The sequence below is a fragment of the Anarhichas minor genome, unplaced genomic scaffold (genome assembly GCF_050575085.1).
Source record: "Anarhichas minor isolate MPS153535 unplaced genomic scaffold, ASM5057508v1 ptg000010l, whole genome shotgun sequence".
NCBI classification, from domain to species: Eukaryota; Metazoa; Chordata; class Actinopteri; order Perciformes; family Anarhichadidae; genus Anarhichas; species Anarhichas minor.
In genome coordinates, this window is record NW_027466456.1 from 16,563,741 (window position 1) to 16,589,555 (window position 25,815).

Here is a 25,815-nt window from a genome sequence, read left to right on the forward strand (position 1 = left end):
TAGTGTGAGTTATCATAATACAACTCTTGACCCTAAATGGCATAGGACTGCAAAATGAAGTTTTGTAGCTTCTTTATCCGTTAGCCTTGGTTGGTTGTAGCAAGCAAACATTTTTTTTGAATAAAACACATTTTGTTTTTAACTATACAAATACATAGCTCAAACATATTGTAGTTTAACCAGTGTGTATGTTCAATAATTTTATATATTTTTATTTATTTATTTTCAGAATTTCTGTGTTAATTTACTTGCAAGTATTCTTGTTAAAAGTAAAATAAAATAAGTTTTATTTTATTATTCTGAATGTGATTTCCCTTTACTAACTGTAGTTCACCTCCAGTTTGACAGAGAAACGCTGCCCTCTGCTGGTGACTTACGGTCACTGCCGCTTCTTCCTCCCCACCTCCATATCCTTCTTCCTCATTGGCTACTCGATACTACGAGTCCTTGGAAAGGTCATAAAGGATAATGCAGATATTTACAAGCGTGTGGCAGTGCTTATTAGTGCGGGTGTAATAATTTAAGGCCCCAAATATGTAAGTTTGGTTCAAGTTAAGTGTTTTGCTGCAGTTAATATAGAACCAAGCGGTTTATGAGCTGTTTCGTTAATTCCCACTTCGCCTTTTCCTCCTCAGCTGGCCAGTCAGTGAGTTAGCTAGCTAGCGGCTAGCCTCAGCAGCTGGCAGCTATGGCTGCAGTTATTCTGAGTTTCCCAACTCTGCAGAGTCTGAGGATATTTGCACAGTGAGTACATCAAAGCGTTACGTGGCTGTTAGGATTTTGTGTGATAACAGACTGCCCCCTCCAACGTCATCTCCCACCAACCAGCTCCTTGTTAACGTTAGCTTACAGCTAAAGCTTCACGTCTGAGCTAACTTCACAGAAGTACTGTAAACATAACATTGTTAATTACCAGCAGCTGATCATCATCCCTGTACAGGACACAATCACGTCATTTGGCCCCTCAGTACCAACATGTTGATAAAACTATTAATTTGTTGCCATTATGGGAGCTAATAACTGATAAAGGCTGAGCAAGGTTAAACAACCTAGCTAGCATGGCTCATGTTGCTGGGACACCATGCACACTGTTGTGTAGTTATATATCACAGTCAGCTGTTGCTTGTTTTACACTGTATGTGCTGTTTGATAAATGAGCATGTCGTCCATTTAACATCTGCCCTTCACAGTCACTTAGAGATTTAAATGGCACTGACATTGTTGTCTCCTCCTCTTCTCAGAAACTTGTCATGGACAAAAAGAGGCGTGAGGCTCGTTTCAGGAGGTGAGTGAAGAAAACAGTCCAAAACCAAAAGATGTTCACTTTATAATTTAAATAAAACAGAGGAAAACAACATCCTCGCGTTTGAAAAGCTGAAGGCAGAGAATATTTAGTATTTTGTGCTTGATGATAGTTAAAGATAGTTGCTGATTAGTTATCTGACTATTGTGTTGTAAAGTACATTTTAAGAACGTTTTGGTATTTCGTGAGGAGCTGTAAAAATGTCTACTGTGTCTTCTTCAGGGGTGGGAAGGATAGAGAAGGTGCTGATTGCCAATCGAGGGGAGATTGCGTGTCGTGTGATGCGCACGGCCAAGAAGATGGGCGTCCGCTCGGTGGCTGTGTACAGTGATGCAGACAGAGACTCCATGCACGTGGCCATGGTGAGATGCTCTGTCTCGTAAAGAGCTTTGTCATTGAGTTATTTTGAGCTTTCCTCAGCTGCTTTAACAAACACAACGAGGAATGAGCGTGTTGTTAACGTTTTTTCCAATTGAAAACAGTCTGTTTCTGCTCTGTTTCTGTAGGCAGATGAAGCCTACCACATTGGCCCTCCACCCTCCCAGCAGAGTTACCTCTCAATGGAGAAAGTTTTGGAAGTAGCCAAGAGGTCTGGATCACATGTGAGTCTACTTGTCGTGGACAGTTTTTCCTTATTTTCTTGCTCAAAAGAGTCACTTCTAAAGGAATAATAGACGTCCAGGTCTCTTTAACCCCTTTAACTGTACTTTGTGTTGAATATTCTTGGGCATTGACATTTAAATGTGATGTGTGTGTGTGTGTGTGTGTGTGTGTGTGTGTGTGTGTGTGTGTGTGTGTGTGTGTGTGTGTGTGTGTGTGTGTGTGTGTGTGTGTGTGTGTGTGTGTGTGTGTGTGTGTGTGTGTGTAGGCGGTCCACCCCGGTTATGGCTTTCTGTCAGAAAACACAGAGTTTGCGGAGGCGTGTAAACAGGAAGGCATCATCTTCATAGGGCCGCCTTCCTCTGCCATCCGAGACATGGGCATTAAAAGGTAACCCACACAAAACGCATCCAGTTATGTCCCACCTCCATTTGTTTCTGATTAACATGAACTGTTACTGATCCCAGTGGAGCGAGTGGTGGAGTGCAGGGACAACAACTTATGGAATACAGCAAGAAACAGTTGAATAGAAACATAAATGCATTAGGAGAAAAGCAATAATAGCAACATGCATCATTCACTTTTTATTGATTTCTCTCTTTTATCAGCACATCCAAATACATCATGTCAGCTGCTGGGGTGCCAATCATTGGTGGCTACCATGGAGAGGACCAATCAAACGAGAGGCTGCAAGCAGAGGCTGCCCAGATTGGATACCCTGTGATGATTAAGGCAGTCCGTGGAGGAGGCGGCAAGGTGAGAGGATGTGAAAAGGCCTAAACTATTCTGACAAAGTAACTTTTGGAAACATAGGATAACCTTGTGTGTGTGTGTGTGTGTGTGTGTGTGTGTGTGTTTAGGGGATGCGTATGGCACGGTCAGAGTCAGACTTCTTGGAGCAGTTGGAGTCGGCGAGACGAGAAGCCAGGAAATCCTTCAACGACGATGTCATGCTGGTTGAGAAGTTCGTAGAGGATCCCAGGTATTACAAACAATTAATTTGACCACCAGCCAGTTCTACCAGCTTCTTATTTTTATGTGAAGATGAAATAGTCTTTTTGTTTCTCTTTCTGTCCGTCTCCCGTAGACATGTGGAGGTTCAGGTGTTTGGGGACATGCACGGTAACGCTGTCTATCTGTTTGAGAGGGACTGCAGCGTCCAAAGAAGACATCAGAAGATCATAGAGGAAGCACCAGGGGTGAGGAACTGTACACAGTTGCTGTGAATGTGCCTAAATCACAATAAACCGACAGTATTTAAGTTTGAGTGAATTTAAATCCTGACATTGCCTACTATAGACCCATTTTTATCTTTTTTTAAGGGGGGGGGGGTCTTCAGGGGGACATTGCAGGTCAGCAGTATATGCCACATCGAAGTGGTGTACAGTATTTGAAATGATCTGTAATAAACATTGTGTGTATAAGGGCTTAGAACATTATGATAGAAGTATATGATAACCATCGCGTGCTCTATTATGTCTCACAAGTTGCTGCAGAATATTTTGGATTGATTCCAATTTTTACACACATTTTGTGTTACATTTTTTACCACTCGAGAATTAATAGAAATGGTCAACAATGCCTCGAAAATACTACATTAAAACACCAAGATCTTAAGAAACGCCATCAACAAATCCATTCTGTGATTTGGTATCTAACACGTTTTGACTTTTGGAGATTTCTTTTTTGTATTTCTTGGCGATTGGATGGGGAGCACTTACTGTCAATATACCTCGTTAAGCCATACATCCGCTGAATGCCCAAAGTCTGTGGTTGTAAAGACTCACAGACTTCAGTCCAGACTTCTGTTAAAAAGGAATCCAGAAGCTGGATATTAGGGCTACTATGACTTGAATACGTTCGTGTCAACTGTTGACTGTATTTTCACTCTGTTCCTATATGTATGTTTTCAGCCTGATATCAGTGCTGAGGTGCGGAGGAAACTTGGCGAGGCAGCCGTTAAAGCGGCCAAGGCTGTCGACTATGTCGGAGCAGGTGAGACACACAAACACTCACCACAGCGCCACAGGCCCCACGACACACAGTGTATAGGGACATGATGGTGTTTGTCTCCCCGTGTAGGTACGGTTGAGTTCATAATGGACGCCCAGCATAACTTCTACTTCATGGAGATGAACACCAGGCTGCAGGTGGAGCATCCTGTCTCTGAGATGATCACTGGGACTGACCTGGTGGAGTGGCAGCTCAGGGTGAGAGAGGAGGGATGGAGAAAAAGTCAAATGAAACAGGAAGTTGAAAACATTCCCTTTTGCCAATAACACGTTTTGAATCTCCTCCAGGTGGCAGCAGGGGAGCGCCTGCCTCTCCTCCAGGATGACATCATTTTAAGGGGTCACTCTTTTGAGGCTCGTATCTATGCTGAGGACCCAAACAACGACTTCCTTCCAGGGGCGGGGCCTCTGCTGCATCTCTCCACCCCTTCAGCAGACCAACACACGCGTATAGAGACTGGAGTCAGGGAAGGTAGGGGAGTCCAGATCTAACTCTCTGCTCGTGTTTACATGAATACTTTTACATTATTTATGTAACAACACTTAATGTTTTATTTTACTGAATCAAATTAGCTGCAAAAGGATTCTGGGAGATGCCATGTAGAAACCACAGCTAGGAGGGCTCGCACAGCACTCACTGTCCATGAGCACACATCACCAATATAATGTGTGTGTGTTTGGTTTCAGGGGACGAGGTGTCAGCACATTATGACCCAATGATCGCTAAGCTCGTGGTTTGGGGAGAAGACCGATCTGCTGCCTTGAAGAAGCTGCGGTACTGCTTACGACAGTACAACGTAAGACTCACACAGTCAAGTGGTGCTTTGCATGTCATGTGACGAAAACAAATACAGTCTTTACTGAACGTAAAGCCTCAAGGTGTAGCATTTACAAAGAATGGCCATAGATAACTTTCTTTGCATCCTCTCCGTCCTCAGATCGTCGGACTGAACACTAACATTGACTTTCTGCTGAGTCTTTCGGGCCACCCGGAGTTTGAGGCTGGGAACGTGACCACCAGTTTCATCCCGCAGCACTACGCAGACCTGTTCCCCGCTCCGGTAACTCCTTCTGGGGAAACCATCTGCCAGGCCGCCCTGGGCCTGCTGCTGCAAGAGAGGAAACGCACGCAGGAGTTCACACACACCTCCACTGGTGAGGGGAAATATTTCCCTTATTGCACATTTGATATGAAACAGTAATATACTAATTGTATATGGTGCGTGTGATTTTCAGATCCCTTCTCCCCATTCAGCTCCTGTAGCGGCTGGAGAAACAATGTTAAGTTTAACAGAAACATGACTCTGCAGCTGGGCGACAAAAGTAAGTAACAGACATGGGGTGAGCTTTGAGTGTACTACAGTGTAGGATGAATAAAGGAGCAAGAAAAGGCAAATATAGAATTTTGATCTAAGGTGATGCACTGCAGAGAAGCATCTGTGTTTAACTTGCTCTTTCAACACATTTAAATGTCTTGTTTGCTGCCCTCCTCCTGTTCAGGACATTTCTTCTTGTGTGTTTGTTGTCTTTAGAAGTTGATGTGGTCGTTGTGTACAACAAAGATTGCAGCTACTCAATGCAGGTAAGCTGGAGTTTGTCCTGTGTTTGTTTCTATATTCAAATGTTCACCCATTCTCTATGCTTAAAATAAACGACACCAATGAATTACCATTCACTTGACCATGACAGTAAGGTGACTAAGGTCAAGAATTAATGAAGACTTTAAAGTCTGCCTCCTTCATATTTATAAATAAATTAGTGCTGGGCAACGATTAAAATATTTAATCGCGATTAATCGCATGGATTTTTTGCGATTAATCACAATTAATCTCATTGTTATGGCAAAGTTCAATAATGAATTCAAAAGTAGTGTATTGCGCACTTTTATTTTAAAAGTACTGCTATATGAACAAAAGGGCAATAACATTTGGTTCACGAGATGCAGGTAGCATGTTTTATACTTAATGTGAATATAATTCATACTTTGTTGGCATCTTATTCTGAAAACCGGATGTTCGTCTGAAGAAACCGGATGTTGTCTCACGTTCATCTTTCCGCTAACTTTCAAAGTCCTTCGCTCGCTCCCGATCTGTGCCGTTTAAATGCGTTTACCGTGAATGTCAGCATATAGGTGCACTAACATGTCAGTGTCTGCTGAGTTGACCACGGAGATCTGAGTGTCTGCTGACTTTACCGCAGCGATGTCCAGTAGTCTCCAGGGAGAGCAACAGCTGGTGCAGCTTCTCTCTTTATTTCTGCCCCCCCCTCGACCAGAAGCAGAAGTCGCCTTTTCTCTACGGCAACCCTGAAGGGACATCATATCTCCAATACAAAACGATAAACATGAGACAGTCTGTTACAATAATAATAAATTAAAAATACTTACCTGTTTTTTTTTGTTGTTTTTTAATTATTATTATCATTTTTTTCCCATCTCAAAAGGCTCAAGGACACACACACACACACACACACACACACACACACACACACACACACACACACACACACACACACACACACAACTGACGATAGGATGTTTGCTGGCTTTTATCCCACTGTTCTTGTCATCCTCTTGTTGTTATGTCTATGTATTGTCTCTTGTCTTTCAATAAAAATTATAATAAATTAAAATAATGCGCGATAAAATAATTGTCGGCGTTAATTAATGAATGCATTAACGCGAAATTAGCGCGTTAACTTGCCCAGCACTAAAATAAATGCATCATTTGTCCTTCCAGATTGGTGAGGAGGTGTACGATGTGACTGGAGAGCTGGAGACGGAAGGCGGAGCTTCATTCCTTCACTGTTCTGTCAACGGCGTGAAGTCTCGTCCCAAACTGGTGATCCTGGACAACACAGTGCACCTGTTCTCCATGGTGTGTTCCTACCACTCATCCATCTATCTATATGTATATATATATATGTGTGTGTGTATATATCTATATAGTTGCACTGGGGTTTGTTTATTTCAAGTAACAAGAAACAGAAATATGTGATTTGTAAATAGTGAAAAATTTGGAGCTGTTTTTGATTCGTTATTAAAATCAAATTATTAAAATGTAATTATTAAAATCTAAATTACAGTATAAGTATAATGTAGAGGCAGTATTTCCTTTATAGCTGCAAACAGTTATTGTCATCTTGATTATTCTGCTGATTATTTTCTTAATTAATTGGTTTGTTGTTTGGTCCATGGGGGAAATAGTGAAAATGATCGTCACTTTGTATACTTGATAATTATGTACTGCTTAACAATACATCATAGTTATTGAGTTGATTTATATTTTGGATTGTTAATCTGAATCTGCAAAGTAGCTAAAAACTACTATTGTCAAATAAATATAGTAAAGTCAAAAGTACAAAACATCCCTCTGAGATATAGTGGAGTAGAAGTATGATGTTAAAATCTGTTGCTCTAAACTCAAATACTTATAGTTCTTCATTCCTCATATTCTGTATTAAATGGCAGAAATTCAGCAGTTTTTAATCTGTGTAATATGTTTTGTTTATTAGTTAGCTTCTCTTGTTTATAGTTGATTTAATGCAGGTTCATTCTCAGTCAATGTAACAGAAACTACCCTTCACCTGCTGCCGTGGCGCAGGTCTGTTTCTCGTCTGACATCTTTCCAACTTGTTTCTGCAGGAGGGAAGCTCCCAGGTGTCTGTTCCAGTGCCCAAGTATCTGGCTGGTGTGAGCAGTGCTGGGGCTCAAGGTGCAGCAGTGGCCCCCATGACGGGGACCATAGAGAAGGTGGGTTTGGTTATTTTAACATATGAGATTATAAAATTATCATTTTCGTCAAGCAAAGCAATCTGTTTATTTGTCTGCAGGCCAAACTAGCTGTTGCAAATGTCTTTCTAGAGATTTATGTCATCATAGTAAATAATGTGATGTAAATATATTTTGTATGATCCTTTTATTACAACATACAACAGGTAGGCGTGCTGAGACAAAAGTTCAACGAGATTGAACTGGTCCAGCAGAAAGCTGTTACAAATAACAGCTTTTTTTAAATTCAATTCACAAGTGTCGTCTGTTCAGACAAATAAAGGAGCTGTTGTGTTCAGGTGATGGTGAAGGCCGGAGACACGGTGGCTGTAGGAGACCCTCTGATGGTCATGAATGCCATGAAGATGGAGGTGAGGGACTCTCCTGCTGGCTCTGCCTCACACACACATTCTCACCTTTTCCCTTCACAGGTACGCACGTTCTCTGCTGCGTTTGTAATGAAGTCGTTTGTGTTTTTTTTTTGTCTCTGCAGCATACGATCCGGGCGCCCAAGTCAGGTGTGATTAAGAGGGTTTTCTTCAGCGAGGGCTCTCAGGCTAATCGCCACGCCCCTCTGATCGAGCTGGAAGAGGAGGCAGAGGAGGGGGAGGGGGAGGGGGGCAGCCAGTAAACAGACTCAAACACACAACCACACCCGTGAATACACACTGACGGGCAGGAGACGGAGCTAGTTACTGTGTACAGTTGCCTTTCACGCATCAGAAATGTACACTTCTTTGTTGTGAGTTTATATGTTTGAATCAGTGAATGTCTGGAAACATCTGTTGGCATTTTTTTTTGTTCTAAGCCCCCCCCCCCCCCCCCCCCCCTCTGTGTTTCTGTTAGTGTAAGAGCTGGTTTGGGTATTCTATTGTTCAGTACAGCTTAATGCACTTCCTTACTGATGAGGTCCTCTCTACGCACACACTGTGTACCTCCTAATCTTTACACCGTGACTAAACTAAAACCTTATTTGTAAGCAAAAGATAATAAGTAGGTGGAATCAGACAGAGTACTTGAAGAATTATGCCACAGTTGACTATTGGAATAGTAACTGAATACCGATTTAAATTACCTTAAAATATTTACAATATACCGAGTGAATACTTTCAACATGTAATGCTTAATAACAGGTTGGTCTGGCAGAACCATGTATCTCAAATTGTGTCATTTTGTTATGTTCACATGCTGCTTTTATTAGTGTGGAAATCTATTCTACCACTTCTGTTTCCTAGTCATCAACAAATGACACGGTTTTCACTGGAAACTGATTTTAGCAAGAAAGAAGCTGAATGTAAATTAATCTCTGGTGCAAGTACATATTAGAGGTTGTTGATGTCTAGTTCTTCAACATCCACACATTCTGTCCTTTCTGACTGACTCCAAAGTCTTCATCATTCACCCTTGATTAGCACTCTTTTTACTAACTGGTGTGTTATGAGACCTTGTAGACTAAAACTGATAAACACCTGTGTTCAATTTGTAGATGTGTGACAGATGATTTTAAAAAAAAGTATTGGACTGGTCGGATATTGTAATAAAAATAGTTTAAAGTATGCACAGCGCCATGTGGTTCTTGTAGGTTGCTTAGCGTAACGCTTTTAATAAAAAAGTCTTATGACAAAATGACATGAAATCACTTCAGACCGAAATCATAAAATGTGTTCTCTGCATAGATTTAAGTGTGAGGATATCTATCCTACCAAGATGTACTATACTATGACTTTTTCGTCACTTTAGACGCACTATACTAGACTTTTATGACTTTTTTTGGGACACACTTACTTTTTTCGACGTACTATACTATGACTATTTTCGCAAACTATAGACTTTTTTATGACTTTTTTGGCATACTATACTATGACTTTTTTCGACATACTATGACTATTTTATGACTTTTTTGGCATACTATACTATGACTTTTTTCGACATACTATACTATGACTATTTTATGACTTTTTTGACATACTATACTATGACAAAATTACTTTTTGGAACACACTTACTTTTTTCGACGTATTATGACTTTTTTTGGCATACTATACTATGACTATTTTATGACTTTTTTATGACTTTTTTCAACGTACCATCCTATCCATTTTTTATGACTGTTTTACACTGATTTTATTTAACTTTTTTTTACATACTATCCTCTGACTTTTTTCAACATTATATACTATGATTTTTTTTCAACATACTATCATCAGTTTTTTACGAGTTTTTTTTGTCATTGTATAGTATGTCAAAAAATGTAAGAAAAAAGTCAGTGTAGTATGTCAAAAAAGGTCTTTAAAAAAGTCAGCATAGCATGTTGACAAAAAGTCATAGTATATTATGTCAAAAGAAGCCATACTATAGTATTTCTAAAAAGTCAAAAAAAGGTCATAGTATGGTATCTACATTTTTTTTGAAAGAATATAGTCTGTCGAAACAAGTCCGAAAGAAGTCATAGTATATGTAAAAAAAAGTCATAGTATGGTATGTCAAAAAACATCAGAAAAGTCATAGTATACATTGTCAAAAAAAGTAACAGTATAGTATGTTGAAAAACATTTCAGAAAGAATGTTTTGTATGTTAAAGAAAGTAAAGAAAAAAAAGTCAAGACATTTTTTCTGACATACTATATTACATCTTTACGGCATTCTATACTGTGACTTTCTATATGGAACTTTTTGTAAGAACATTTAAATGAACAAAATTGCACCACAGACATGTTTCTTAAAAATGTATTTATTTCGTAAATAGAACTGCATCTCCATAAGCGTCAGCTGTTAGACATGTTTATAGAAGGGAGGACAGACAGACAGCAACAGAAGTAGAGAATAAAATAGATTTTAACATACAGTTCAGCTCTGATCTGCAGCTTTGTGTCGTACTGGCTGATGCTTAATCTCAGGACATTCTGCCGCAGAAAACTGATCATTTGACATATAACTATAATAATAATAATAATATGACAACTATAATTTAAGCTCCTGTTTTTAGCTTATTTGATCAAGGAAACCATATTTTGTTTTTCAGTTAAAAACTATTTCCCGGAAACCTTCCTGAAATAACTTGAAAACGACGTTTGATACTTGCATTCTGTATGGCAACAATGACAATAAATTAGTTAATTGAAAAGTTCAGGATCTGGTTTCTGGATGATGAAATGTTACCATCATGTATTAAGACAAATGTGACAGAGTGAGATTTTAATTTGGTCCTTACACATATTCAATATATGCCCAATATTTAAAGAAGCAAGAGCACTTGTAGACAGAATTTAACATCTCTAAATAAAGTATCCAAATACACTTAAATGGTGCTTTTGATGGAGGACATGATCATCATCTGTAGTCGAGGCTTGATACAATTTAAATGTACTTTTATTTTGTATTATGTGGTTTAGTAATCTACTTCTAAATACCCCCGAGGCCTCGTATCCAAACCCTTCTGTCAGTGCTCGGATGCTTTATGTTAACTATGTACCTGGATATACAATGCAAAAATAGAGCGTAACATTTTTTTTAAATAATCCTATCGATTTTTTAACTTTTGCTCATTGTTATCAAATGTTACTTCATAGTTTGTATTGCTTTCTGTCACTAACTCGTTCAGTTAAAAATACTGTTGCTTACATTGGAAAAGGTAATTTTGAATTAACAACCTTCCTCACTATCATTCATTTATATCTCTTCGGTATTAGTTTGTGTTTTATTTCTAAGTCTTGACAGAAGAGATGTTTGTATTTATGAATATGGTTATAGATGTATTAATCATTACATTTTGAACACTTTGGGCCTCCGTAGTTGAGCACAAGGGGGCATCAGAACTGCACTAACACTGCAGGTTTCTCTGCCTTTGGCCAGACAGGACTCGTCCTACTCCTCTGTAGTTTATTGCCGATTCCAGAGAGGAGGGTTGTCCAACTTTAGTTTTTTTGGTTGAAGTTAGGATATCTCTGCCTCTGATGCATCAAATGTGACCCTTTTTTAAGGTCTTTAAAGGGTTCTCCTGGATGTATTATACTTGTGTACAAAAATGATGGTGAAAATGAATGCAAGTGAACTGAACATATCCTGATTTTAAGTCCCTCGTGTGAGTCAATCTAAAAGACAAAAATAACATCCAAGTATGAGTAAATTGACCCTTATGTGTACAACAGTTGAAGTATCCCTATAAAACAGCATTAACATGTATTTTTTACTCATCCAGGTACAGATATAGGTATCCAGGTAGACATTTTTATAGCAGTATGAACACAAATGTTTAATCACATAAACAAACGGTAATATCCTGTGTAAATGTGGCCTGATCATTACTTGTTGAGTTGTGAAAGGAAAGATCTAACTGGACGTTCCCAAGTGTCCTTTTTGCTAAAACATCCGGCTTATTTCAGGCTCACCTTCCAGGTCAAAACAAACAAAGAGCCGAGATAAAGGTTCAACCTCCTGATTACATGTCTAAACTCAAGAGAAAATGTACAGCACAGGACACACGTTATAACAATATGTAAGAAAGTTCAACACAAACAGAGAAAAAGTTCTGCAATAATAAATAGACACTTTCATTGTCAGTCGCACCTGTATGAACTTCAACAGGCCCAGGTATGCATCGAACAATGTGTAGCATATAGAAAACAAACACAAATATATTTGATATTCAAGGAATTGACTGACAGAACCAGTATTGACAGTAACCATAGTACAGAAACATCCCATGAACTCTGTGTGACCCCGGTGTGAGCTCAGGCATGTACTGAGCTGTTGTTTAAAACGGTTGTCTTGAAACGTTTCTACATTACACTTCTGGAGTCAACCGAATCCTCCTACAAACAAGAACCGTCACACGTTTCCTCATTTCAACATTTTTTTTTCTCTCACACACACACACACACACACACACACACACACACACACACACACACACACACACACACACACACACACACACACACACACACACACACACACACACACACACACACACACACACACACACACACACACACACACACACACACACACACACACACACACACACACACACACACACACACACACACACACAGGATAGAAAAACATGATTTAGATGATGTAAATGGTAACAGACAAGCAATGAGTTGAGAAATGACAACATGTGATTTTGATATGAGACTTGTGCAAACGCTCTGCTTTTCTTCTCACCTCTGTAGAAGCTGAATTATATTTATGCGAACTCTCTCTAAAGATAGAGACATTCTGCTGTCTGGGTCGACATGCATCAGCCGGGGAAAAGCATCTCGCCATTGAAGCCATGTTCTGTCTTGCTGAAATAGAAATGGTTACCGTTATCTCATCCGATGCTTCGGCCATATTTTTAGGGATGATTCCACCAATAGAACCTCTCTTAGGACAGCCTCACTCACTGATGCCGTTGCCTCAGAATATTCCCCGAGCATCATGGTCTTTAATGCCGAGATGCCTTCGCTAAACCGGCTGAAGGAGAAAAAGGCATCCAATGGGAACAAGTTTCCAGACACAAAGTAACAACAACAACAGGCTTAAACAGCTTCTTTCTGCAGTACCTTCAATAACCCATCAATAATAGAACCTCCTGAAAATGTATGGCTTTTTAAACAGGCCCCATCTGTCCTCCTTCAGAGCAGGGACACAGAGGCCCGAACAGTCGGACGAGAGAGCGGCACAAACAATAATGACCGTTCTCTTCATAACGATACACGCTTCTGTACAGTCAGGCACAAAAATAAACAGTCTGGATCCTTTAGTCTTTGGTAACACCGTAGAGCTCCTTGTACAGCATCGAGGGACTACTGGAGGTCCTACGGAAATAAGTCTGGATGTTAACAGAACCAGCAAGGCTCTGAAAGCTACACGTCGTCTACCTTTTCATCCCAATGAGAAACAGAAGGTGCAGCGGGGCTCAAACAGGAAGTGTATGGAAGCAACACGATGTTGGGCTGCAAGCCGACACCTCTGAGAAGTACTCGTAATGCAGCCTGACTGAGTGGAGCTTCGGACCTGGTTCTACATAGACCCTCCTTGTGGCCCAGTCCTGTATTGAGGTTAGACTGCAGAACATATGCTGACAGACTGCGGCGTTGGCAACTGTGCTAAAAAAAATAGCTGCAGGAGAAGTTCGCGTGCTGCCTTCTTTAACTTCTGAAATGAATTCAAACGATGATGTTTACAGAGATTTTTGCGGGACTCGCAGCAGAAATGTGATAATTGTCGCTGCTCGGACGCCGACTCGATCTTCCTACAGAAGCAACTCCACAGATGTTTGCTTCGTGCCACGCTGACTTGCTCCACACTTCATGTTCACTACGAGTCCTTCTCAACCGTTCTGCTATGAACTCATTAACGCTGGAGAAGAGGAACTGGTGAAGGATAAAGAGTCCTTTGGTTTCACATGATGCATCCGTGTTGCATCCAGCTGAGAACACAGTGACCTTAAACTAATGTAGGTTTATAAAACGGCGGCACAGTGGTGGTGGTGGTGGTGGTGGTGTGGGGGGGGGGGGGGATTATGTGGCGTAGAAGCTCTCCCCCACATCTGTGCGCCTTACAGTCAGCGGCCGTGGGAGTCAGCAGTTGGTGGCCTCGGTGGGCGACAGCGTCAGGATGCTGCAATCGTTGGAGTAGAGGTTCTCCGTGTCGCTCCACGACCTGAAAACAGGCAGCAGGGACTGAGAATTAGGTGACTGACGGAGTGTGTGTGTGTGTGTGTGTGTTGTCCAGAGGTTTGCGATTATAATCTACAGAACCAGGCTGGAAGAAGCAGAGAGGAGCGAGGGATGGAAGAGTGAAGAGTTAGTAAAGGGTGTGAATTTGTTAGTGATGAGCATCCAAAGTTTCACCTCATTAACTCACACTAATCCAAGTCTATCAGGGTAGAGAATACCATTTAAAGAAAGTATGTTTTTGAGTCAGCAATTGACATGTCAGTGCTCTATAAAAATAAACAAGGTCACCAATTACTGCACTAAGACCGTACATTTTTTTTACTTTAAAACTTCGTCCTTACAGTGCTTTTAAATGCAAATGATGCAAAGGTTATAAAGGCTGAGACAGTCTCAAGATTTAGAGTTCATATAGCTGTTCAGAGACCGCTGACTAGCCCTAAGCTACTATATGTCTCCAACACTGTAAACATATTGGTAAAAGTTCTTTGCTGCGGCTGCTTCTTAACACACAAATTAAAGCTCTTTGTATCGTACGCGTTTAAACCCGGCTTTGTTTTCTGGACCCGTCTCTGGTTTGTTCTTAGAGGAGTTGAGGTGAAACTTGAGCTACTCGACTCGTGGAGAAAAATATAAAAACAATCACCATGAAGAGAAATAAATCATGACAAACAAGCATCAACAACATTCTTCTCTCATATATCCACTCCCGAGAGAAACAGGACTAGTATCTGATTCTCTGCTGGTAAAATATACTTCCCTAAGTTCAGTTAAGATATCTAGATAAATACTATCTTCCTCAATATTAGACATATTTGCATATTAGTTATTTAGAGACACGACAGAGCCACGGTCCCTTTCTGTTATTAGCTTAGCAAGCTGGATCTCCTTTGGAAATGTCTCACAAAGACACAACTAGTGCACAATCTCATCCGTTCCTAGACCACTCAAAACATTCTCCAACTAAACTGCCAGTGACAGCACATAACGGTCACAACCAGCCAACCACCAGCATGCCGACTCACATCAAAGTAGAACCGAAACCAATGATCAGAGCTTCTACGTTGAGAGCACCAGCAGAGAGACTGTGGTTCAAAAAGAGCCTCCATTCTGGCTGCTACACCTGATCCTCACATGCCTGTACGAGTCGAGCCTGAACAGCTGAACAGTGTTTTGTAGCTGAATGTGACGAGAGGAAGGCTGCACCCTGTCCATCAGCATCTTCAGACACGTGATTTCTAAATGTCAGCTGAAGAATTCACGTGACCTTTAATTTTACCGCTGCTCTCAGAGACGAAGACAACCATTTTAAGACACGATGACTCAAACGGTGGTTTGACTGGAGGCACACTCACATGCTACATCAGCAGCTCGGCTGTTTACCAGTCAAACTGAAACATCTCAGTGTTTTAAAACTGTTTTTTGTTTTTTGCTCCCCGGGTTAGGGCATAACAAAGAGGACGTTAACACTTCTGGATGAGCCGGTGGGAACAGGAACCCAAGAAAAGAACAGAACAGGCAGTTTTCTGACGAAGCTCGCCGTTAACAGCACATGAATAATTCATTTTGGAAGTTTGCACAACGTGATGCAGATTTCAGACACAGAAGGACACAGAAACAAAGTGCAAGAGGAGGAGTGTGAGAGAGGGCACAAACACATACAAGTTTACATTGTATACAAAGTACCAAAGGCAACAGCAGCCCCCATGCAACAAGACAGTTTGGGAATTCTTGTTCTGTAGCCCGAAGTGGACGAGATAGGTGGAGTTATGTCTTGAAACTCCACCCCTCTGGAACACCCCTGGTTAGAAAACGAGCACGCCCCAAAGTTGGCCTCTTCTCAGAAGCCCATATAAGGCTTCAGTATCCAGTAGAAAAGACTAACAGATACACAGTAAGTAGCAAAAACAAAAAGACTCTCCGAGACTACATTTCCCAGCAGCCTCTCTGGTTTAGGGTCCCCCTTGTTCTTGGAGAAGAGGAGCAAGGGAGGTCAGACAGCAGCTGAGTTTCTACCCAACGATTGTTTTTTCTAATTATAAAGCATTAAGTTAGAGAAGAGGAACAGATTTTGCAACACTTATTTGAGTGTCCGAGGTTCAATGAACTGCTTTTAAACAGACTTGAAGAGTTTGTTAACTAAATAATCCTGTAGGATAATTCAACAGCTCAGTGGTTTTGTACACTTTGCCGTCTAATTATATCCAAATACTACCAAGTACTTTTCTTTACTTTCAACTATCTGAAGGTCAGCGAAAAATCTGTTTGACATTTGGATGGAGACGCAGCTGCCGGAATTTGACAACTTCACACGCTTACGTCTTTCTGACTCCTGACACACGTGTGTGTACGATGCGGCTTTTCTTGCCCCGAGCCAAAATTCAGCTGTGGTCAGCATTCAGCAGCCAGCTACAGTTGGGCTTCCAATATATAACAGTTAAATACATTATGTGTTATAGAAGCTTGTAAATACGCTTAAATATGTCCCATCCAGTGATTAATTATGTGATAGAGGACTGAGTGAATACATTCCCTTTCCCCGGTGGCAGTATCCTAGCATTAAGGCCTAGTGTGGGCGGAGTCTTTCATTGATTCTTTGTGGTTTTATGCTTTATTTCCTCAAACCCAGAAGGTAAAGGAGGGGTGGGGACGAGGGAGAAGGAAAGGAGAGTTGATAGTAAGGGAAGGAGGAACAAAGAATACAATTCAAACCTTTAAATTCAGCCCCAATTATATTTGTTGATTGCGTCACTTTCTAAAGTTACAGTAAAAACCACCCAAGCAAAGCATTTTACTGCTGTTCATTGTTTATCCTTCTGGGAGTACAAACTGCTCTCAGCTCAGTTGGAACAGATTCAATTGGCTGCTTCGTGCCAAGGTCAGAAAACAGATCAATCATTCCTACAGGAAGAAATTAATCCAGATTGAATCATGCATCTAGTGGCAATTTGACCCTGGAGCGAAGAGACTAGTTTGCTTTCTTTCAGTGACGTGACCCTGAAATAGATCATTCCATGGAGCATACCCCACTCCCCTCCGCCTAATGACTAATGAAGGGAACACATATTCAAATGTAGGAGCAACTGGGAGCATCCCTTATTTGACCTGCATGCTGTCATTATTACCTTTACAAACACACAGTCTCGAGTGAACACACATCTGCGCAAGACCCACTGCACACACAAAGAGCAAGAATGCTGCATCTTCATTATTGATGTAATCAATACTGAGAGTCCCAAGCTGTTTTGGAGAGTGTTGATCACTCAGCAGAAAGGGCCGATCGGTTCAATTAATCGACGACGCCACTGAGTCACTGGGAGTCAGGCAAAAAAGACACAATAATACGGAAATTGCAGATTGGGCAGCCCAGAAAACTGTGAACTCAGTGCACTCGTCTTTAAAACTGCAGTAGGCAACAAAAAAAAAAGTTGTTGATGTTTTTTTTCATCCTTTATCACAAAGTGGAGCTGTGTTTTATCTGCACTTATTGAGAGCTCACTTTGTGCAATAAAGTGAAACCATGTGTAATAAATCTCACCCCGTCTCTTCAGTCATTGGTTAATACTAGAGACGTACACGCCCACATTTGGTGCTCTGATCGTATACTGCTCAACTAGCCGTGATGTGGCCTTACCTCAAGTGGAGCAGACCTCCAATAAACAACAGGACCTACGGGACAATATAGGGATCAACCTAAAGCCAACGAGTCAACATGACGAATCGACATCGGTGTCGTCTGTTAAAGTGCATTACAGAGCAGGCAGTGCTCCTTGAAAACTGGCTAATTAGGACATCAAATAGATTTTAGGAAGTATCAAATAGAAAAAGAGGAGACAGACAGAACAACAGATCATAGCATAGACGACAAGGACATAGACACATGGGCTTACAGACAGCCATGCCCCAAATGAAGGGGCTAAACATACCAGACAGGTTACGTAGTGTAATATTGAGACCTGTTGGGTGCCTGTGTATCGCAGCGAGTCTCCATTGAAAGGGCTCAATAGAAATCCTCTCCGACAAGCCTGTCGCACATCCATTGCAGTGCATGCTAACTAGAAGGCATAGCCATTACAATCTACTCAAGGTTACAAGGTGTACGGATATATTTCTGATAGTACACGACTGTAGATATGAGATTAAGCACATCCTTCAGTCGGCTTAATCTAAATGTTTAGGCTCCAGACTCTCCCAACACAGACTTTGATGGAAATAAGAAACTCAACAGTGCAGTCCATAACGGCTTGATCCACACATCTTCAACTCCTAGCTCTTGCTCGGTTGTTTTTGTTGTTCTTCCACACCTTAAAACCAGTCACTTTGACCGTCTGAAACCCCCCCCCCCCCTACTACTGCATGCACACCCTGCAACAGATCTGAACAAGAAAGTCTTACAGTACAGTCGTAGCCACGTTATGAGATACAACAGTCAGGACTGCAGCCCCAAATGTTTGACACCAAGAGGCGGTGCGGGTGCATTGGGATTCATAATCATTGTTTCTTGCCGTCGTCTTCCCCACCTGTTGCTGCGGCTGGAGGCGGGGCAATGGTTGCCGCTGGGCTGGCACCGCCCGCTTATTTGCTCCAGGAGGCTGGCCAGGCGGGAACAGCCGCTCTGCCCATGTTGGTAGCAGCACAGGGACTCCACACAGCTGAGGGTCTGCGTCTGGGGGGCTGATAGAGACTGGAGGGAGGAGATGGAGAGGCAGAGCAAAGAGCAGGAGAAAGAAAGGGTGATGGGAACGGTTGGGGGGGGGGGGGGGGGGGGGGGGGGGGGAAGCAAACGGGTAGGAAAGACGGAGAAGTGGGTGGAGAAAGAGGAGGAAAAAAGAAGGAATTAATAACACTTAACAGGTTTACTGTCACATTCTGAGAGGATAATGGATGGCTGGAGGATGACTTATTGCATGCTGTCACAGGAAGGATGATGTACAGGGAAAACATTAGAAACATGCTACACAAGGGGCTGAAATGTTGCAAATAAATATATAAACCATAAAACCTGTGAACAACTAAATCTTTGAGAAAACACAAAAAAAAAAAAGAATTTTGTATTTTAGGGTGGACTAAATCTTTCCTTAACTTTGTTTGGAAACTTGAGACTATGATCAGGATTACATCTATTTAAAATGCCAACCTTTAACGGGTCCAGCTTTATACAATGTGTTGACTTAAATACTGAAAGCACCATCATATCATATGCATGATCAGAAACGAAGGTAATGTGAAAAGCAGTGCAAAACTACAAATGATTGTCTGTATTAATACAGAAGTTGACAATCACTGCAAAGAAACTATTTAACGACGAATCAGAGTTTCCAGTGAGCCAGAGATGCATTGGTAGACAAAGCGGAATGGAGTTGCTGCTGAGAGACCTGCAGGGTCAGGTGGCTCAGTTAATCTGAGTCAGCACCGGAGAGAGAGAGAGACGGTGTTCGGTGGAGAAGAGGGAAGGTGAAGAGCAGAGAGACAAACGGAGTCAGAGTGTGAGCTTACACTCATCCTGTGTGCTCCTTTTAAGACACAATAGAACGTTTCAGAACTCAGCATAAAGAGGCAATGTAACTCTAGATCAACCTCAGACTCACTTCAGTGACCCACCTGGTTTTTACAAGACGATGAATAAGCTTCATTTGTACTTTTCGACGATGTAAAGTTATAAAGCCTCCTGTTTCTTTCAGCATATGGAGAGCTAAGCTTACCCTAAAGTGCTTGCAAGTCCTGTTCTCTTCTGTGATATAGCCTAATTTATTCCTATTGCGTAACTTATATATTCCACAGTGCTTCTGATTGTGACGTTGCTGCATCTCTCTGCAGCAGAAATTGGAGACTCTGTTGGCATAACACCAAACTTCTGCTTCTTGGCTGGCAAACAGCAAAACAGAGACAGGACAATGTGATTTATTCTGGCAAGGTCAGGTGTCGCTGGATAATAAATGTGTTTTTTTCCTTTATCAGAATTTGTCTCCCTTTTGGGTTAAAAAGGCAAACAGATGTGTTCATGTAACTGTAACACAGCAGTCACCACTTAAAGAAAAGAGCAAAGAGAACAGTTATAGGCTGTAATTATTCAAAACACAAATAAAATAAAACCGTTACAGCAGCAAAGCCACAGCTGAAGTCGTCATTGGCAATGCATCCTACACTCGTGTTAATCTATGCCTGTATGAGCATGCGAGTGATAACCACGGCGAGCTTTTCAGTCACTTTAAGATGACGGATTTAGCTCGTCACTCTACCAATCTCATCAATCTGCAGCAGTCAGTCATCACAGGACATAGTTGAGATAATGCAACTCTCATTGGCACTCATGTTACAATAAAACTCGCTGTCCGATGCTGTTTACGAGAGAGATGAACAAGAAAAAAAGAGATTGTGTGCTGCAAGTCATTATTTTGTTGTAGAGAAGCAGCAGCAGTAATATGAAGCCCAGAGGCCAGACCTTAGTTTACAGCAGAGCACTGAATCATGAGGTTTTCCAAGTAAACAAAAGGCTGAATTGAAGGTTTTGTCGTAAAATGGCCCAGGCCTCAGTGACAGCTATATGGGTGACATCATCCCCTGCCTGATTTACTTTATTAGTCCGAGAGTTCAGTGTGAGTTCATGTGTGCCGTCCTTTCACTTAGCACAACCTTATGTTGGGTTAACACAACTAAGACAGCAGAGTATCTTTGTCAGGACCTTTTTGACAACTGTCTGCATGATAAAAATGTAATAGTCTTGTGTTTATAGTTGATGTACGGCGCTCACAATGCACAATCTGTATGCAGAGCAAAAACAAAACACTGAACGTCAGTGAAATACTTACAAGGAGACAATGGTATATCATTCAGGCTTCAATATGGAGTATTATCACGGAGGGGTTAGATGACTGAACAAATATACAGCAAGGACAATGGAGTCAGCATGCCAGCAGCATTCTCTCTCTCTAAACTCTGATCCCAGATCTGATCAACAACAGGTTATTCATGAAAGGGTATGTGTGGGAGAGGACGGGGCCATTCACACAGGAAGTAAGGCCAACAGACACATTCAGTACAGGAATAGTATTTTTTTAAAATATGAACTAAAAGGGTAGTGCAGGGGCAGCTGTGACTGAAAGTGCAGGTTGTTTTAACCAAATATAAGGACATAATGTGGTTGACTGCAGCGGGTTGGTTGGTCCTTCGGGTGAAGCCATGATGCTGTGGGCAGTGACGGTAGGAAGGGGGACAATGGGAGTGAAGTATGGTACTACCTAGGGGAGCAGGGGTCTGGGCCGTGGGGCAGCAGGGGGAGGATAAGCAGCTAGCAGGTGCCAATTGTCCTCCCCTGGGCTCCGCTGGGCTTTAACAGGGTCATATTCTGGGCCGACTGACCCCTCACCCTCTTCCATCTGAAGGACACAAGATGCTTACAGTGAGCCCCGCTGGCCCGGTCAAACAACTCATCAGTCAGCCGGGTAGACCGTTTTGGTAGGTCAGACATCGACACAGCAACATAACCGGTAAAGCCTGTTAACTGACCGATCGCACCGCAAACATATCCAGAGTCGACATTCTGCCTCAGACCAAATGTGGACTGAGTGGAGGTAACAGGACGAGATAACTTCTCGTTTTGACTTTTGTTTTGTAAATCTATGGGCTCCATTCAAGACTCAATGACTGTAGATCACTGTGGATATGTTTTTCAGTGCTGCTTAATTACCAACCTAGCTGATTAATTAGTCGGTTAGTAAGCAAGCAGTCAGTCAGTCAGCGAGTCGGTCCAGACTGCACTGTAGGGGGGCAGTGGATTAAATGTCTGACCCTCACTCTACAGTGCGCTCTTATACACGTATGCATACAGTATATAGAGATCAAATCAATGCTGGTCCCCTTTTTAAAGCCCTTCCCAAGTGACCTCACCGGCAATCCAACATAGCAACAGAGAGTTGAGAGCAAATCTTTGGCTTCAAAAGGCAAATATGACGCGCTGCTTCCTGCTGTTTGACACAGGACTGTGGTGGGCATCACAGGTGTTATTCCCCTGCTACAGATCTTAACCTCTTCCTAATTGGCACTGTGAGACGATCATCATTTACCGAAGAGGTCCTGCAGACAGTTTGAGTAGGGGTTGATGAGGTCACTGGAGGAGGGCTTTAATTTCTCATAAAAGCAGAGACGACTGAACACAGAAAGAAGCTGCAGGCAGAGGAACAGTGTCTCGAGGGAAATGCATGCTTCTAGTGCTGATAAGAGCACATCTATTAGTTACCAACTCAATTAACCTGCTGCTGAATCTATCAGAAGTACAGAGTAGGCAAATAATAAAGAAACCCAAGAGAGCCCTCTGGGTTCCTTTGCGATTACCTCCCTCTAATCTAATTAACAAAAGACTGATAGATAGACTGGAACTATTCCAACAGAACTGAATAAATTGCATTACGCTTTGATTTTGAACCCGGTAAGAGCATCTTGTGTAGTTCTACCAACTCAAACAATTCACTCAAACTGAGGAAATAGGATCTCTTTTGCATAATGTGCTTCCCTCTTACAGTCAGTCAATCTACAGTTTGTTTCTGCTCATTGAGTTTGTGGGTATGGGACCTGCATTGCCTGTATTGTTTGTGACTTGGAATATAGTTCTATCAGCCAGTTGTTTTTAGATACATCTCACTAAAACTACTGCAAGCAATCCTACCTGTATGAAGGTAAAAAAATCAAGGGTAGAAGTTTGTTGAAACTTCTACCCTTGATTGATTTGACTGTTATTGATATACAGTTCAACAGCACCAACATATACAGCTCTCTTAAAAAGTTTATAAATATTAAGTATTAAAACCTTAGTGAGGGTAGGTTGTTATCATTTTTAAAAATACTAGTGCTACAGAATCATCAGACATATAGCTGTTGCATAAAAGATATGCAAGCTGCAAACAAAAGCTTAGAAATGAACCATAATAGGGCTGCAAATAGCAGTAATTTTTCATTATCAATTAATTTGGAGATTATTTTCTAACATCCAAGAGCCAAGTGTGATTAATTAATTAACTATTAATTATATTATTAATGTGATTATTGTGTTAAAAATCGTAGTTTTATCTAACTAGCAGTGTAGAACGCAAATATATTCAATTTACTTTCATACATGACAAAGAAAAGCATCAAATGCTCATAAATAAGAGAACATTTGGCTTTAATATTTTATATTATTAACCCTATATCTTTTACATGATCTTAGAAGCTTAAACAGAATGAAGACGTTTCAGAAGTGTTGTAGTCTAGTCTGTTCACCGATGAGAGCTCACACTATTGTTCGCCTTTTCCTTGCAGGCTGTTTTATAGCGATATCTGCACAAGATCGTCAAGTCATCATTCGAGAACAGCTGTGATAATAACCCAAGAGTCTGTCATGCTTCCGACACATCATGATGCTGTGCAAGGCAGCGCGGACCAGTCCGTCATGCATCGGTCTTGTGCTGTGGGTCTACTGAAACCATGCAGGTGGACTGAACTCTGCGTTGAAGAGGGTGCCTCTAATGGTGACACCCCAGTTTGAGGGCGTTTGACACCACGTCAAGAGGACGGACCATGCTCCAGATTAAAAAAGGGGTGTTGTGATGGGCTGCACCATGCGTCACTTTAATAATGGGTGCGGCATGCCAGACTGAGGTTGTATGGCGACACCACGAGCCGGTGGTCGGGAGGCGGGTCTGACCGGGAGCTCCGATTTTGGGACTAATGCAGATGCAGGATCTCACAATCAGCCATATTGTCATTCAGAGACAATTTAGGATCCTGAGTCGTTCTATTACAGTATTATGAGCTATGAGATAAAGGCAGTTTGGCCATTCATTCCTTCACTCATTTGTCCATGCAGTGGGGGAGTAATGACAGTCACATGCTTCAACAGGCAGGAGTGGTGGACGTCTCAGATCACATTCTCTATGTCAGCCTCTCACTGAAATGCAACGCATGCAGCGGGTGAAATGCCTGATATCACATACTTTTGCATCAGCTCCTAAAGCCCACAAAGCCCCAATATACGTTTAGTGCCCCGCCCCCATCCCAATCCCGGAGAATGCTGATTGGCTTGTCGAAGGGCATGCAGTCACAGATATACCAGTAGCACGACTGTTCCAACATTAACAGCACACATCTTTGCAGTCAGTGTACTGCCAGTGCTAAACAGGTCTCAGTGGGACTAAATCAAGTCCAGACCTGGGAGAACATTTCAGTATTGTTTGAATGGCCGTAAACAGGAGCACTTGTGTCCTAAAGCAATATCTATTTTAAGATGCTGTCCATGTTATGCTGTAGATACTCTTTAAAACATCTGGTTTTGTAGGGCTTAACCTCTGCATTGATAACCTACAAGTAACCGTTTCAAATAGACTTCTGAATACTATATATAATAACACTGATACTATTTCTGACCATACATAGTTAACGGAAAGTCTGACATATGTGTAAAAAGAGAATACAAATTCTTTTTTAAGGGAAATCTTGTAAAGTCGATCTAACTAAGTTATGTGAACTGTCTATGTGGTGGTTTCTGAAAGTGTTAAAATATTTGAAATACTTATTTACAAACTAACGGAAGTGAAATTAAATTTAGAAGGAGTAGCATTCACGCAGGAAAACTGGGCAAACCAGTAATGCTGGGTATCTATTCACAAACTTATACAGATGCATCCCAAAACTACTAATGTAGCGATATTGCTTTTGAATTACGCACTCCTGGGATACTTTGTTTTATTTGAATTGATTGCAGTAAGTTATTTTAAGCCCAGGTCTGAATCGGTCTCATCTCCTCTACCTAATTTTGCCCAGCTGGCTCTTGGCTCTGGATAGAGGCTGCAGAGCGATGAAGTCATCACCTATCGCCACACGGTTGGAATACATCTACACCAGGAGAATACACAGAGAGGATAGGACGACGAACACACACACACAGGTTAGAACTCAAGTTCGCATCCACACATTTCAACACACAATACTTTACCAACTATCAGAACCACACACACACACACACACACACACACACACACACACACACACACACACACACACACACACACACACACACACACACACACACACACACACACACACACACACACACACACACACACACACACACACACACACACACACACACACACACACAAAATGGGACAACGGTTAGAGCAGAAACAACAAACACCACATAGGATTGGAAAAGGCAGCTCGGTTTGTGCTGAGAAACAAAAGCAGAGTTTTGAAAGGAGGAAGGAATGAGCTAAAACATAACCTCCAGCTGGACTAATCAATACGATAACAGTGTGGGTCTGCTGAGAGGTGACCGTGCACACTGTGGGTTTTTTCTGTCTGTGTGTGTGTGTGTGTGTGTGTCAGAAAGAAGTCACGCCGAGTGTTTGTGTGCGCAACTCAACACCCTGCTGCTGCGGTAAAGAAGAAGTGGGTAACTCATGATCACAGAGAGTAAATAAAGACATTTTTTTT

General features: G+C 41.6%; 2 protein-coding genes across 4 annotated transcripts in view; one reads left to right on the forward strand and one right to left on the reverse strand.

Moving 5' to 3' along the window:
• Window positions 1-426: 426 nt before the first annotated feature.
• mccc1 (methylcrotonyl-CoA carboxylase subunit) lies at window positions 427-12,645 on the forward strand. Its single transcript, XM_076088426.1, has 20 exons — window positions 427-536; window positions 636-744; window positions 1,242-1,285; window positions 1,526-1,665; window positions 1,810-1,905; window positions 2,172-2,293; window positions 2,512-2,659; window positions 2,764-2,885; window positions 2,991-3,102; window positions 3,817-3,898; window positions 3,986-4,113; window positions 4,204-4,387; window positions 4,603-4,712; window positions 4,854-5,070; window positions 5,152-5,238; window positions 5,448-5,497; window positions 6,654-6,791; window positions 7,559-7,666; window positions 7,984-8,055; window positions 8,178-12,645. The coding sequence occupies exons 2-20, from the start codon at window positions 689-691 to the stop codon at window positions 8,313-8,315; spliced, it is 2,154 nt and encodes a 717-aa protein (XP_075944541.1). The 5' UTR covers window positions 427-536; window positions 636-688; the 3' UTR covers window positions 8,316-12,645.
• A 1,523-nt stretch (window positions 12,646-14,168) lies between these two features.
• Window positions 14,169-25,815, reverse strand: part of atp11b (ATPase phospholipid transporting 11B) — a 39,415-nt gene continuing 27,768 nt past the window's right edge. For all 3 annotated transcript variants that reach the window (XM_076088423.1, XM_076088425.1, XM_076088424.1), the window contains 2 exons: window positions 18,870-19,033; window positions 14,169-14,335 (listed from right to left, as the gene is read on the reverse strand). In XM_076088423.1, the coding sequence (XP_075944538.1) occupies window positions 14,254-14,335; window positions 18,870-19,033 (246 nt within the window). In that variant the 3' untranslated portion in view covers window positions 14,169-14,253. The remainder of the gene's footprint in view (window positions 14,336-18,869; window positions 19,034-25,815) is intronic.